The sequence below is a fragment of the Sorex araneus genome, chromosome X (genome assembly GCF_027595985.1).
Source record: "Sorex araneus isolate mSorAra2 chromosome X, mSorAra2.pri, whole genome shotgun sequence".
NCBI classification, from domain to species: Eukaryota; Metazoa; Chordata; class Mammalia; order Eulipotyphla; family Soricidae; genus Sorex; species Sorex araneus.
The window spans coordinates 37,168,136-37,184,936 of NC_073313.1; the positions used below are offsets into that span (position 1 = coordinate 37,168,136).

General features: G+C 38.2%; 1 protein-coding gene across 1 annotated transcript in view; it reads left to right on the top strand.

Annotated features, from left to right (window-relative positions):
* Positions 1 to 16,801, top strand: part of CFAP47 (cilia and flagella associated protein 47) — a 489,064-nt gene that overhangs the window by 218,458 nt on the left and 253,805 nt on the right. Inside the window, exons 35-39 of the mRNA XM_055121064.1 lie at positions 4,097 to 4,194; positions 4,482 to 4,598; positions 9,376 to 9,510; positions 11,009 to 11,124; positions 16,519 to 16,669. Of these exons, the coding sequence (XP_054977039.1) occupies positions 4,097 to 4,194; positions 4,482 to 4,598; positions 9,376 to 9,510; positions 11,009 to 11,124; positions 16,519 to 16,669 (617 nt within the window). The remainder of the gene's footprint in view (positions 1 to 4,096; positions 4,195 to 4,481; positions 4,599 to 9,375; positions 9,511 to 11,008; positions 11,125 to 16,518; positions 16,670 to 16,801) is intronic.

A 16,801-nucleotide genomic window follows, 5' to 3' on the forward strand; every position in this document is an offset into this window, starting at 1 on the left:
GTTGGCCGTTGATGTTGATGGGATTACATGGCACCGGGGCAGTTTGTGGGTGTGACTGCCTAGGTACTAGAAAATGGGGGATCTGGGCGGAAGAGACCCAGTCCTGATCCGAGCAGGCTAGGAGGTTTCAGCCCCGGGTCCTGCACACCTGTGTTCCTCTGCCAGTTCCTTCATGCGTGAGGCTCATCTAAGCGTCTGGAGAGTGGTTTTGAGCATGGCTGTGGCTGGGCTCTGGAGGTCTTTGGCTACCAGGGCTCTGCTCAGGGCAGGAAGGGAATTAATATTAGACATGTTTAAATTAAAAAAATATTGAATCACAGTGAGATACACAGTTTCAAGGTTGTTCATGATTTGATCTCAGGTATATAAAGTTCCAGCACCCATCCCTTCACCAGTGTACATTTCCCACCACCAGTGTCCCCAGTTTCCCTCTCACCATCCTCCCCTCACCACATTCTTCCCACCGTCTTTTTTCCTCCTCCTCCTCCTCCTCCTCCTCCTCCTAGTTCTCCTCTTCTCTCCCTCTCCCCTCCACCTCTACCCCCCTACTTCTCCTTCTTTCTCCTTCTCTCTTTCTTCTCTCTTTATCTCCCTCTCTCTCTTTCCTTTTGGGTGTTATGGTTTGCAGTACAGATACTGAAAGATTATCATGTATATCCCTTTAACTTGAGATGATTAAAATTTAAAAATTAAATATGCTATAGTTATAAAATGAAATTAGCACAGGCATCTGTTTCTATTTTTTAAGTTTTAATTTAATTAATTAATTTTTTATTTTAGGCATCATGATTTATATTGCTGTTAATGATAGGGCTTTCATACGTACAATATTCCAACACTGCATCCTCCACCAGCACAAACTTCTTTTCCTCCGTGATTCAAAACAATCTGTAGCACATCGTGTGATACAATGTTCCAAGAAGTGTTTTTTTTCTCTTTGGGTCCACCTGGTGATACTCAGGGGTTACTCCTGGCTCTGCACTCAGGAATTACCTCTAGTGGTGCTTGGGATGCCAAGGATTGAATCCAGGTTGGCCGCCCTACCCACTGTACTATCGCTCCAGCCCCACATGATTCTATTTCTTTTTTAACAATTTTGGTAAAGCGAAATTATAGGGATGAAAAACTGCCACCCTGTTGGGGAGTGGGAGTGGGTGGTGGGCAGCCAGAAGATAAGGGTGAGGGTATAGCACATTGGAGTTTGTATAGTAATGAAACTTTTCAGTTTGGAAGTGTGGTCGAGACATGACAATGGATCCCTTGGAATTTAAAAATAAATAGCATACAGAGGGAACATTAGTACATCTATTTTTTTAATCAACCAAGATATGGAAGACAAGATTGAATTAAACCATGACCAGTGACTCTACTTTTGTTGCAAATGTTTGATGTTAACATTAAATGCAGAGGATAAGAAACTGACTTCATTATCTTTTGAAGTAATCTCATGACTGCATATGATTGAACAAAAATGAGAATTGTACATACGTTTCTTGTAGAAGTATGTGTTTCAGCTCTGAAAGTACTTGATGTACTGAAAGTACTGGGGTTAAATAGATGAGTTGGACATATATAATGTGAGTCAGGTTTCTTGTTTTTGTTTTATTTTCGGAGGGGGGACAAGGGGGTTGTACCACATCAGTGGTGTTGGGCTTGCTCAGGGGTGACCCCTGGTGGCTCTGAGAACCACATGCAGTATTTGGTATCAAACCTGAGTCAGCTGCATGCAGGGCAAGTACTATGCTTCTCCTATACTATCTCCCCAGCCTGAACACCAGGTTGGTTTTTAAGTTTTGTTTTTGTTTTTTTGGGGGAGGTTTGGGGACCACACAAAGCTGTGCTCAGGGCTTATTCCTGACTCCGCACTCAGAATTTATTCCTGGCTGTGCTCAGGGTACCATATGGGATGCCGGGGATCGAACCCAGGTTGGCCACATGAAAGGCAAGTGCCTTACTCACTGTACTCTTCCTCTAGCACAAGAGCCAAGTTTTTAATTCTGGAAGTTTATAGTATGAAACTATAAACTAAACAAAACTAGTTTTGAAGTTTCCGCCAGAGGCTGAGAAAAAAATTATTGTCACAGAAGCTGCGTTTAGATTACATTCGGCTTCCACCTTCCAACTTCCATAAAGGGGAGGAGCTGTTTATTGGAAACACAAGTCCTGACTGAGAAAGAGTCTCTTACCCCCATGCCTGGCTGTTTTCACCTGGGCCCCTTGGGGGGGGGGTTGAGTTTCCCTCCGCTCCCGGAGCAGAGCCCCCACGGCCGAAGACCTCCAGAACCCAGCCACAACCATGCTCAAGTCCCCTCTCCACACGTTCGGATGAGCCTTACGCCTGAAGGAATTGGCAGAGGAACCCAGGGGTGTGAGACCTGGGACTGAGATCTTCAAGCCTGCTCAGATCGGGACTGGGCCTCTTCTTCCCAGATCCCCCATTTTCCAGTAGCTAGGCGGTCACACCCAGAAACTGCCTCCGGTGCCATGTAATCCCATCAATGGCCAACATCCAGAAACTATAAAACCAAGCTCTCGGAAGCGCGGCCACTCTGTGGCTGCGCAACATCTTACAGCCTAGTTCTCCCTCTCGGAGAAACTGGCAAGCTGCCCGCATAGGAGAGCCTGGCAAACTCCCAGTGTTGTATTCACGTGCCAAACTCCCAGTGTCGTATTCACATGCCAAAACCAGTAATAATGATGGATCTCATTCCCCTGACCCAGAAAGAGCCTCAAATGCAGCACTGTTGGGAAGGACGAGTAAAGAGAGGCTTCTAAAATCTCAGGGCTAGGACAAATTGAGACATTACTGAGACTGCTCGAGAAAATCGACAATCAACGGGATGATGATGCTAGTATGAAAAATAATTTGAAATATAATGCAGAATATGATTTTTTATGTATTGAAAATTTTTACGACCCTTGATTTTTTCAGATATATACTATCTACTATAAAAGTATTATATGAACATTCCCAGTTGTAATATTTCAGATGAAAATGTTCCAGAACTATTGTTTCAGTACTATATCTGAGATATATATATATATTATCCAATAAAAAAAAGCCTTTTAATTTCAGATAGGAATCGATCCTGGTCTGGGAAATAAATATCCATATTATTCTGTCATGATTTCTTCAGAGAAAATGCGGATCAAAGGATTTGAGGGGATTTGTGAAGGACTGCAATATTTCCCTTTGTTTATATCATCTGAGAGTTTATGAATCTAGGCCATTTTGAAAGCCATTTTTAAAGGCAATGTCACTTTGTTGTTAAAAGTGTCATCACCTCAAAAACAAAAACACGAAAAATAAGTCAGCATCACATTCACACAATACTAATTTCTTATATTTAGCTCCCTCTCCAATTCCAGTCAGTACAGGACAGTTTTTCAGATATTTACTAGATATCAAAATACTTAAGTTTTTTGTTCTAGTAGTAACTTCTTTAACCAATCATTCATTTTATTTCATCTTCATCTTATGTTTTATACATCAATTCTAGTTTTTATTGATTCATTTATTTAGATTATTTTAGGGGGCATTTGGGCCATACTATATGTGTTCAGGAGTCACTTCTAGTGGTGCAGATGGGACCATGAGGTACAGGAAATCAAAACATGCGCCTTAATCCCTATACTGTTTCTCTGGCCTGAACTCTGCTTTTTAAATCTCTAATCCTCCCACAAACTTAATCCAAAGATAGGGGAATTTCTGTAACCAATGGGAAAGTAGCACTAAAACTCGAATTATAATTAACTCCATGCCTTCTAATCCATGTTGATGCGTATTGATGAAATATTTGAACTCCAAGGTATTCAGCTAGGTGAGTAATTTTGAAATGCTGGATTTTTTTCATTATTGTATAATAGTATGTTCTTCCAAGTTGTTTAAATAAAAATAAGGGAGATAACTCATAGTTGTTTAAAAGCATCTTACAGTTTGATGGCAATAAGCTTCTGAGGTTTAAATTTCATTTTTAATTCCAAAAGTACAATCCTTATTTTTGAAGTAAAGGCAAAGTTGTATTTTGGCTGTTATTCAAATGCTGTTGAGACATTAGGAAAGTGAAACTATTCTCTCTGCTCTTTTTTTAAATAGGTGTTGCTCCCAGTGAGAGATGGATAATAAATTTCGACACCGATCTTTCAGATGGCCTTGTTTTAGGAACACAGTTTGGAGCCTATTGTCCTTTTTTGGTGAGAATTGTTTTTTATGCACACTGCTCATATTATCTGAAAGAATCTGAGAATCTTATAATTAAAATGGGAAGCAGGTATTCTGCAAACTGATTTTTTCGGCTGTTTTAAGTCACACTTGAATCTAAATGTCTAGCATTCCTTCTTTGTTTATTCTTGCACATTGATTGAACTACTTGCTGCTTATAAATGTTCATCTATAAATGATTCTGTGCTGAAATACAGAGAAATGTTGAAAAACAGTAATTTTTATTCCATTTCTAAAAAGAAATTCGTGTCTTTTCTAGATTGACTCTCATTTGGTTAATATGTATACACATCCAAAAAGTCCTGAACAGTATTTGCACAATTGCCTAATCATTGTCAATGTCCTGCATGAAATTGGCTTTGAAATGGATATACAGGTTGGTTCCTTTTCTTCACACATGTTACAAATATTTTAAGAATTTCTGTTTTTACTTGTCCAGCTGAATTAGGTATTATAGGAAAAAGGTTTTATATTTTATTTTTACAATGTGATTTTTAGGTGTGCATTCTAATTTAATATAGATATACAAAAACCCAATGAACACAATCATGTTTTTGTATATGATGAGTCTGTACTCTTAACAAATTTCAATTTTATAGTCCACTGTTATAATAATCACACTTTACATTATAATACCCAGAATTTAATTATTTTTATAACTGAGAGTTTGTAACCTTTGATCAACATCTCTAAATTTCTTTTATCTTCCTTCCCTAGCAACCACCATTCTACAATCTGGTTCTATGTGTATGTTATTTTTAGATTTAACATAATGCTAAAATCATACCGTACTTTTGTGTCCCTTAGGATAATATCCTCCAGATGCACTAATGTTGTTAAAGTAGCTGGACTTAGTTTGGGTTGGGGAGGGAAGAAGTTTTGACCACACCCTGTGGTGCTTGGGGACTACTCTTGATTCTGTGCTCAGGAGTTTCTCTTGGTGGCATTTGGTGGACCCTCCCATGCCAGGTATAGAACAGGTCAGCTGCATACAGGCAAGGTCTGTCCGTTCTGCACTATCACACAAACCTCAGCAAGTCCTTATTTCCTATGACTAAATACTCCTGTGTGAAGTATATACCATGTTTTCTTTATCCATTCATTTGTTGACAAATTAGGGTGTTTACAATATTTTGGCTACTGTGAATAATGCCCCAGTTGAAAACAGTGCAGATGAGTTTGAAATACTGATTTCATTTCCTTTGGATATATATGCAGAATTGGATTATTTGGTGGAACGCCCATACTTTTATACATAAATGACCGTACCAATTCACATTCTCACCAACAGTGCATTTCTCCACAACTTAACCAACACTGTCACTTAGCTTTTTTATTGTTCACATTCTGCCAACCTAAGAGGCATGAAGTAATATCTTGTGATTTTGATTTTGGTTTCTCTAAGGGCTGGAGAGATAACACAGCGGGTAGGCATTTGCCTTGCATGCAGCCAACCCGGGTTCAATTCCTCCGTCCCTCTCAAAGAGCCTGGCAAGCTCCCCATGGTGTGTTCAAAATGCCAAAAACAGTAACAACAAGTCTCACAATACAGACGTTACTGGTGCCCGCTTGAGCAAATCGATGAACAATGGGATGACAGTGCTACAGTGCAGTGATCAATTATACTTAGCAAATATTCATGTACTTGGTGGCCCTTTATATGTCTTCTTTGCAAAAATGTTAATTTATAAGTCCTTTTTTCATAAATTTTTAATCCAAATTGAAACGGCTTTCGGGGAGGGCACAATCTGCCATCCCAAGAGCTTACTCCTTGCTCTTAGTACAAGGGGGGGACCAGGTGTACCCAAGAATTAAACTGGATCTCATCCATGCAAAGCATGTGCCCAACCAGTTGTACTTTCTCTTCAGCTCTTGAAACAGCAAGGTCGAAATTGAAATGAGACTTTCTGAAACCTCGATAATTTTAAATACATGCAACTGTAGATAATAAGAAAGTCATGTTAATAATATGTCCAGTTTTCATAAACCATAAAATATGGCTTCCATGGTCTATCTTTCCCTTTGAGGTGTGGCTGTTTTGGAGTCATCTTACACAACACACACTTGGTTTCAGTGCTCACTTACTTGGTTATCATACACAATATGCAGCACTCCATTTTTATGGTAGGCATTACAAACAGCTGAAATGCTAGGATCACCCTTGTGTATGCGGGGCAGTGCCAGGGATCAAACTCAGGGCTTTAATTGCCTCAGGCTTACAAAATGGTAACTCTATCGGGAGTCTATCCCTGGGGCTCTCACTGTGGTTTTAAATATTTATGTAGAGATAAAAATCGTAATACATATTTTATATTTGTGCTTCTAAGTTATAATCCTATCTCTCCTTTCACATTAAGTCCTCAGCAGCAATAATAAAAAGTACATTTTATGGGGCCTGGGAAATAGTACAGGGGATATGGTGCTTGCTTTGCACCCGGCTGAGGCGGATTTAATCTCATATGGTACCACATATGTTCCCTGGAACCCTCCCAGAAGTGATTTTGAGCACAAAACCAGAAGCCCTGAGCAGAGCCACGTGTAGCTCGAAATCCAAAATAAAATGAATATTTTTTAGCATGTTCTTGTTTCCAACTGTTGGATCGATTGTACCAGTTTCTTTGTCAATGCCATGTCCTGTCTCCTGGCTGTAATGTAGAGTTATTACATACATTCTTCCCTTTCATGATATGCTTTATACTTAAAGTAAGAGTACTGCAGAAAATGTTTAGACTTAGCATTGCGTGTATTTTTATTCCCTTATGTAGAAATATTGATAAAAAACTATAATGAATATTGATGGAGGTTGTGCTGCATGTAATTCATTGAGTAGTGATGGGAACTAAGGGTGAATAGATTATACAAACTTTCTTCTAAATCTTTATATTTTCATCTGTATGTTTAGCCATCAAAACAGAATTTTTGAGTAACAGTGGTTTAAAAGTCAAGAAATTTATTATGTTACATAAGATGAAATAAAACAATAGAAGACTGTAGAGATATTTACTCCATTTCCAGTAAACCTATCTGAGATTCATTTTTGCTCAGCCATTCTCTGCCTTTTGGTTTTGTTTTAGGCATGTACACTATTAATCACAAAGTTCCTACTGAAATTCTCAATTAACACCTTCATACAGCTATGCTCAGGGCTAATTGATTAGTAGTTCTTGTGCCTCTTTTTCTATAATGGTTAACCTCTACCATGGGTCCCACAGAATATTTCTTTCGAGTATCATTGGAGTGACAGCACAGAGGTAGGACGTTTGCCTTGCATGCAGCTGACCTGGGTTCGATTCTTCTGCCCTTCTCGGAGAGCCTGGCAAGATACCAAGAGTATCTTGGCTGCATGGCAGAGCCTCGCAAGCTACCGTGGTATATTCCATATGCCAAAAACAGTAACAACAAGTCTCACAATGGAGACTTACTGGTGCCCGCTCAAGCAAATCGATGAGCAACGGAATGACAGTGATACAGTGATACAGATATTTATCAGACTTGCATTCCATACTTGCAGCTAAGCCAGTGGTTGATAAGCTAAAGGTACTGCCACAGGAATTGGGATGCTTAATGAATAAAAATGAGAATTTTTCTATTGAGAAGGCAGTCAGTACTGTTTTTATAAGATTGCACTATATCAGTGGTTATTGCTAGTTCTGGTTCGAATATAGTTTGAAAGCTGGGCTATGTTGAAGCCATAGAAAATTAAATCCACCATAAAACTCAGAATTATCTACCCTCTCCTCGCTGTTTACAAGGAAACTGAGACTTACAGAAACCAATTGATTTAGTCACAGTGGTGACACAGTATAGTAGGATTTGAGTTTACTCTGCCAGGTATTTTTTCCAGCATTTTTTATTTTTTTATTTGCTTTTTGAGTCAAACCTGGCAATGCACAGGGGTTACTCCTGGTTCTGCACTCAGAAATTACCCCTGGTGGTGCTCAGGGGACCATATGGGATGCTGGGAATCGAACCCGGGTGGGCCGTATGCAAGGTAAATGCCCTACCCGCTGTGCTATCGCTCCAGCCCACTGTGGTTTCATACTACTATATAATATACAAAGATGAATTTTTCAGGATAATTTTGTATTACTATTGTTAAGCGGAATTCACGGATTCAGAGATCTAATCCCTTAACCAGTGTCCATTTACTTTCACCAATGATCCATTTTCACTCCCACCCGCTAGCCTGCCTTTATGACAAGTACTTTTAAAATAAATCTGGGCAGTGTGTTTTACTATATGGCCACTACTATGGAGGGTGACACAGAACGGGGTGCAGGTGGTCTGAGGCAGGTGTGCCTATGCGACAGGTGGCCTATATGTGCTGGGTGGTCATTGGATGTGCCTATGGGCGGGGCTGTGGCAGTCACGTGACTTGTGCCCTCAGGCAGGTGTGCATGCGCTCATATGGGCCATGGCAGTTCCGTGACCTGTGCCTATGCATCATGTCAGGCCCCAGTGCCATGCCATCATAACACCATATGTAACACTTCACCACCATTCAGCACTCACTCCCTCGTCCTCCAGAGTGACCATTCCCTCCATCGTTCTGGTAGTGTTCTCTTCCCCGCCTTATCCTACCAGTGGTAAGCTGCTTCCTGAAGACCCGTTCTCCTGTTCTTTCATTCTGTAGCCTGTGGGCATTAGTTATCCCCCTACTATGTTTCTTTTTCTCCCACCTATGAGCCACATCATTCTTTTGTTATTTTACCTTATGACCCTCCCGTCTGATCGTTTTCTCACCTTCTATTTCCTCACTTTTCTTTTTTCTTTATGAATGCGCACCAATCTGGGGTTTTCTTACAGAATGTTTTAGTTTCTTCTTGAATTTTTGTACTATGAATCGAAAACATTTACTATTCCCAAATACAAGCATTTTGGCTCATCCATGAGCCCTGTTTTCTTACTGAGACTTAACAGAAATAACTTCTATTTTGAACGCATCTGATGCATGTTGAAATAATTAGGTCAATTTCTTCTGATTCACAGCAATATCTTGTTTTCTGAGTGTCCACTTCAGTGACATAGTTGATCTGCGGCATTGAAAGGGTTTTAACATGATGAAAAATTGATATACTGTGTTTTCTCTATGTTCTTATATTTTATATTTTACTTGTATGTCCTCTAACTTTGTTTCTCTCCTCTGAAACTAGGCCACCGACATCTGTGACCCCAATCCAATCATGATGCTCATGCTTTGTGCCTACATGTATGAAAGACTCCCTACCTATCTTCCCAAGAAAATGGTGTTGTTTAACTGCTCGCTGCATGACACTGCAGTTAGACAGGTCAGGATAATGTGGAGGCCAAAACAGAAGTAGAATATAATTTGAGACATATAAAATATGATTATCCTAGTCCAAAGTTAATGAAAGTATCAATATGATACAGTTAACCTTGGCAAATCTTGTTCCTTCCAATCCAAAGTTATTGAAGGGTAAAATGGACAATTTTCTATTAAAAGTTATCAATACTACAGTGAAATGATGCTTAACTCATTTGAGAAATTAGTTTAGGGGAGGTGAAAAATCAAATATAGGTATTTTTTGGGGGGCCAACTAAGCTCTGTGCCCATTCCTGGTGATATTTGACCAACTGGGCCAGTGGTTCAGTGAACTGCATGGTTTCATCTTTTTGTTTTCTCTTATGGGGGTACATAGTATTCCATTGTATTTGCTATGGTTACATGGTGGGAGGAGAGAGGGAAACTTGGCACATTGCTGGAGAGACACTAAAACTAGTGTTGGGGTTGGAGTTGGAACATTGAATGCTCACAACATCTTTGTACGTTATGGTGCCTAAAGAGGGAAGTAATGGTCCACTGTGTTTCTATCGAACTTAGCTCCGCATACCGTACCAAGTGGCTCTGATTAGTAAAACATCTCCTCTGACATTTTAGAAAAAAAACTGCTTGGGGAATCCTAACCTACACCTGCTTCTAGTCAAGGTCACCATCATTTTTAGTCAGAATCTATTAAATTAACATGCTTTATAATGGACTGGAGCAATAGTACAGCAGGTAGAGAGTCTGCCTTGCAGGTGGCTGACCCAGGTTCGATTCCTCCATTCCTCTCCGAGAGCCCGGCAAACTACCGAGAGCATCCCGCCTGTATGGCAGAGCTTGGCAAGCTACCTGTGGTGTATTTGATATGCCAAAAACAGTAACAACAAGTCTCACAATGGAGACGTACTGGTGACCGCTCGAGCAAATCGATGAACAACGGGACAGTGCTACAGTGCTTTATAATATTTTCTATACCAAACAGCCAGGGAGCCCTTGTAGTAGACTGGATTGTATAAATTCTCTTGGATATTCTACAGAGATTTCCTTTTGCAGTAAAACTAAAATCCAGTCTGTGGAGATAGTACAATGGGTATGGTGTTTGCCTTATAGGCAGCTGACCCAGGTTCAATCCCAGGTACCACATTTGGTCACCTGAGCACTGCCTGGAGTATTCCCTGAGCAGAGCCAGAAGTCTTTAATACTGCCAAGAGTGATCCCGCAAATCCGAAAAAAAAAAGTAAAATCTATGTTTTTAACTTTTGAATTCAGAATATATATGTACATATGTGCATGTATATATGCATATGTGTATATATACATGTCTCTGTATGTATGTTATATATTCTCTATATTATATAAATGTATGTTATCCTTAGAGTGTTATTTCTGCCAGTTTGTTCACATTAGGAATATTTTTATTAAAATGACTCAGAAAAATATGAAATGTTACTTTGCATACTTAAAAATTATTCATCTTGTTTATACTTTCTTATTAAACAAAGATTCTAATAAAAAATCCAAGCATGAGTCAGTTAGTCTATACTGCTATGATCGTGGGAAGAGATGCTGCTGACTTCAGCCTTACTCAAAAAGGGGACACTTTCGTAGTCGCTCCAAGGTGAGTGTTTAAATATTTTCCCTTTAATATAATAAATACAGAGATTTAATTATAAAGTGTAATCAGGGTTTGTATTTAACTCATAGATATAGACAGATAAAAAGAAAGATTTATTACTCATACATAAATTATTCATATTTTCTGAGATTTCTCATCAATTTTATTAAAATAATTCTAGCAACATAAAAGGAATATTTTTTATATATTTATTTAGTTGTGTTTATTTTGCATGTATGTTGGCCATAGAGATTAAACTATAAGTTGTTTATGTGTTAATATTTCTATTTCCTATAGGAACTCGTAACTAGTACATGTTAACCTTATTTTTCAATGCATATATATCATATATGGACATACACATATATCATATATACTATATGCATTATATATAGATGTACTTAATTCTAATTATAAAAGCACTGTATTGTTCATTGTAGAGAATTTCAAAGCTATAGAAATATTAAGAATGAAATAGGTAATGTTATCCTAAAGAAATCCTCCAGTGCCATTTTCCCCGTACCTTCATAGTTAATGGCTGAATGATTAGATAGATAGGATGAATAAATAAATATATGATTAAATGGATAAGAGGATAGATAAATGAATGAATAGAAAATCACTAAATGCTCTAAATTGGGTTGATTTTCTTAAAGTCCTCATTTTTTCTGATTCTGCTCCTAGATTACTTGTTTGATATTTTTTCTACTATCCTACTCTAAAACATGAAATTAGATCCCCAGAGGATAGTCTTGATGGGTCAAAGGTGCTACATAATTGGCATATGTAAGGCCCCGGGATTACATGGCACAGAGTTAATTCTCAGCATTGCATGGCTCCTACAACCAATGGCTGTGGCCTCACCACAATAAAAATGCAAAAAGGAGCTGAGATTTTTTCATATATAACTCTGAGCTAATAAATATGAGCATAATGTATTACTTCCCAAATCAACAAATTTGGTTCAAAGGCCAGCAGGTGTTTGTGATGACAAATGCTCTTTTTTTGCATAATACTTTTGTATGTGAATAGCTGTATCAGTTGCATAGGGCTTGACAAATTTGATGCCACTAATGAGTCCATTACTTAGCTAGACTTGAATTTTAGTCATCGCCTTTACAGTCAGTTATTTTTCCTCAGTACTAAGTGACAAGGTTATGGATACTAAAGTCATTTTGCTTTGTCTTTATTTTAACTACATGTTCACAAGTTACTTGTCAGATTTATTATTTATTATTTCTAGTACATCACACACAGAATAATTGGAAATGTGGTTCCTTTTTGAGGGTTTTTTTGGGGGGCCACACTCAGCAATCCTCAGAGGTTATTTCTGGCTCTGCACTCAGGAATCACTCCTGGCAGTGCTTGGCAGACCATGTGGGATGCTGAGGATTGGATCTGGGTTGGCCAAATATAAGTTAAGTTCCCTGCCTTCTCCGCTATCACTCTAGCTCCCTGGAATGGGGGTCCATTTTTAATTTAAAAAACCTAGGAAACTTTATTGCAGTAGTATACTTGCCTTGTGTCATTTATCAGCCGATGTTCATTTCCTTCAGTTACTGCTCATGGCTAAATTGTATATAATTTGTAAGGCAGATAGTTTGGAACTGTGCTGAGATTAAATTTAATATAATGAAAATAATTCTCCAATCACCAGTTTATGTTTTATAAATCAATTTCCAGAATAAAGCCCTTGTAAAAAGTAGTCCGCCCATTTACTAAGTTGTACTTTTCACATATCTATTAGAGAACATAACTGATAAGACAAACTCATTTGGACATGGTCACGGCATCATTTAGTTTCCCTCCCCCCTCCAAATAGGATGATGATTCCAGAGGAAAATACTCATATATTCTGCCTTATTTTATTCCACTTATAAATCTTTGCCAGAAAATCTGAGTATAGGACTAAGGTGATTGCATGTGTCCAACCCTGGTTTGATCCCTAAAACCGCCTAACAAACACAGTTTTGTAGTTCATTTGCTTCTGAACCTTTTACATGCACATAGATGTGTTCATTCATGAGTAACTATATGGCAGTAGAAAAGTATCTAGTGATTCTGCATATGTATAGCTTTGCTGCTTGAGATTTCACTTTAGGTTAAAGCATTTATGCCCAGTTGCACGGAATTCTACAATAGTCTTTGAAAGAATAGGGTTGTCTGAATCCCATTTTATACTGCAAGTCAGCAGCCATCTCTGTAAATGGCCTTTGCAGGAGTCTTCCAGGCAGGTCTGTTTCTTTATTTACTTGAATGTAGATATTCATTTGTGGATTCCTCTAACTAGCTCATTTTTTTAAATATCCTTTATTTTGATGATAAGGAGACTTCTCTTAGAGAAGTGATGGTCCTTGGTTGTATATACCATTGTGGTTAAGAACCCCTCTATCATTTAACAATTGAATACTGGGCTTGGATATTGATAACCAATGGTCCAACTCCATTTTTTTTAATTTGTTGAATGAGTATCAGAATACTTATCAGATGTTGGGGAGATAACTCAGAGGGTTAGAGCACATGCTTTGCATGCAGGATCCCTGGGTTCTACCCCTGGCACAGCATGGCCCCCTGTGTACCGCTGCTCTAGTTCAAAATGGGGGAAAATACACATAACATTGTCAGCAATAGAGGTAATTATATAGGTCAAACACTTAAAATATTTGTTTCCTTTCCTCTAATTTTTAAGTACTGTTTATTCGTAGATAAAAACATATCATCATGGGGTGGAGAGATAATTCAGGAGTTAAGGCACTGACCTGGCATGTGGCTGACCCTGGTTTGATTCCCAGAAACTTATATGATCTCTGAGCACAACCAAGAGTGATTCCTGAGCGCAGAGCCAAGAGAAAGCCCTGGCCATTACCAGGTGTGGCTCCAAAACAAGTCAAACAAAATATACACGCATATACATATACATATACATATACATATACATATCACTGTCACTGTATCACTGTCATCCCGTTATTTATCGATTCACTCAAGCGGGCACCAGTAATGTCTCCATTCGTCCCAGCCCTGAGATTTCAGCAGCCTCACCTTACGCGTCTTTCCCAATGATTGGAGGCTCTTTCAGGGTCAGAGGAATGAGACCTGTTATTGTTACTGTTTTGGGCATTTCAAATAAGCCACGGGGAGCTTGCCAGGTGTGTGTGTGTGTGTGTGTGTGTGTGTATACACACATATACATATGCACTTATATATATATGGATTCTACTATCAACTATTATGCACAAACATAACTCAAAACACACAACTCAGAACTATTATATCTCTCCACTACTCACAAATATTTTCAATTTAGAAGAGTCCATATACTTAAATGCACAATGAGGATATAATTTGGTAACTTTTATATGTGGTAGGTCTCTGGATGCCTTTTATTTTGTTTGATCCTAATACTGTCTGGTTCTATAGTTTTGTTTGATCCTATATTTTGTACTATCCTAATACTGTCTGGTTTTATCCCAATTAACTGGTTCTATAAGTATTTCTTTACCTAGATTAAACAATTTAATAGTCTGATGTTTATAAATAGGACTCAGAAAACACCTCTTTACATAAAATATCTGACTTTTTAATGATCAGATATTATAAAATTGTGTGTACTAACCACATTTGGTCTTATAATCTAAATCATTTTAAATAATGACTGCCTGTTACAGATTTAGAATCCCAGAGATATAATTTACACAGAAAAGATTAAATAACTATACCAAAATATGAATAAACATTTATTTCTGCATCTAAATTCATAACTATACTTAGCTATAACATAGAGTGACTGTCATAAACATGAAAGTTTATGAAAAACATTCTGGTTTTCCCCCTTTCATTATTCTTATTGAACCATATGGGAACTGACATTGATATGTTATACATTTATTTTCCATCTTTTCTAAAGCCAAATTGAAATAATTTCCAAGATACATGTAATTATCAAGGAATTTTTAATGAGAGGGAGACAAGTAGAACAGTATGACAATAAAAAGTGATAAAATTAAGATGAAGCCTTTAATTATGATAAACATGTCTGGAGCCTGAATACATTCACCTGAACTGGACCACCCATTTGATTCTGAACTGTCTTGGCACATTTGAGAAGGAATCCTGGTCATTTATGTGTTTCAGCATGACTACAAATTTGAAAAATGAATACATTCAAGACAGTTTCAGATCATCATTACCTAATACCAGCCATTGAGTTCACAAAGGGATACTGCATTTTAAAATGTGTTTTGTTAGATTTAAGTATAGGTTCATCAGTTACTCTAGTAAATTGCATGTTATTTCGATTATGGTCATTCTTGGATATCTTGTTCATAACCTGTCATAGATATGTAATCTATTATGAAATCCTATAAATTTTGCCAAACGTTATTTGTAATTTCACATTTATTTTGTGACAATATAATTAACATTGCTCATGTCTTATTGAATGTAAGATCCAGGAAGTCAGTATTAATATTTTGTTGTTGTTTTTCTTTTTTTCCCCCTTTTTATTGACTCACCGTGATGTACAGTAACAGAGCTTCCATGTTTGAGCTTCAATCATACAATCATCAAATACCCATCCCTTCACCAGTTTTCCACCACCAAAGCCCCCCTCCCCCATTCCACACCTACCCCTGCCTGTGTGGCAGACGATTTGCACAATACTCTCTTTCATTACTTTGGTTACCTTCGATATTTGAGCCCAGTCCCACCACCACTCATACCTGCCGAAAATGCAATGCTAGACAATGTGTTTTGTATTGCTTGCTATGGATACAATATAATGTGTGGCTGTGAGAGCTGCCGCATGCTCTAGGAATTCTAAAATTTTAATGTTTAGGGTCTGGAGAGATCACTGCAGCAAGTTGCTCGGGTCCAAGATTTGTTTGTCTGTCTCTGGATCATGGCCGTGTGGGAGCTTAAGTAGACGGTGGCCGTGTGTGGGCGTCATCTCAGAGTCCCATTGGGGCAGGGGGCTGGGGAGGGGAAGGAGATTGTTGTTATTTTTCAAATTATCCCTCTATCCTAAACACTACCTGGAACATTATAAATTTTTATCTATGTATCGAATGAATTGATGAAAAAAAGACTTTACCTAAGGATTAACTATAAAATATCTGTGAAAACTCTAGCTCATAGGTCTCTTTACACAGAATTTGAACCTATAAATCCAGAAAAAGATCTCAAGGTCAGGCGTTCTTTGTTGTCAGCTAAACTCAATTCCATGAACCTTTCATCATGGCCAAGAAAATGTCCTTAAAACAAATTGAAATTAATGATACTGGAGAAGTGAGTGTATTGCAGACTGTAGGCACTGAGAAAGTGATTTGTACCAAGTAGATGTTTGCTAGTTTTCTTTTTTGACTAAAATAGTTTCCCTTTTAATATCTGACTAAACAGAGGCCAAGTTGATGTTAATGTGGAATTCACCAGCCGCTTCCTCCATCCTGCTGAAGCATTGTTGCTGTTGGTTTCAAAAACTAAGCATGCAGAGGGAGGAAGTACCTTGACTTTTGCCCTCAAGGGTGAACTTCTCCAGTTTAAATCTGTTGTAAGTAAATTGTACTGAGTTTCTGTGTCTTTTCTAACCTTTCAGATGAATAGGGTGTGTCTCACACCTCACTTTTCTTCCAAATGCTGTCACTATGCAGCTTTCTCACAGATCATATGTACTTAATTGCAT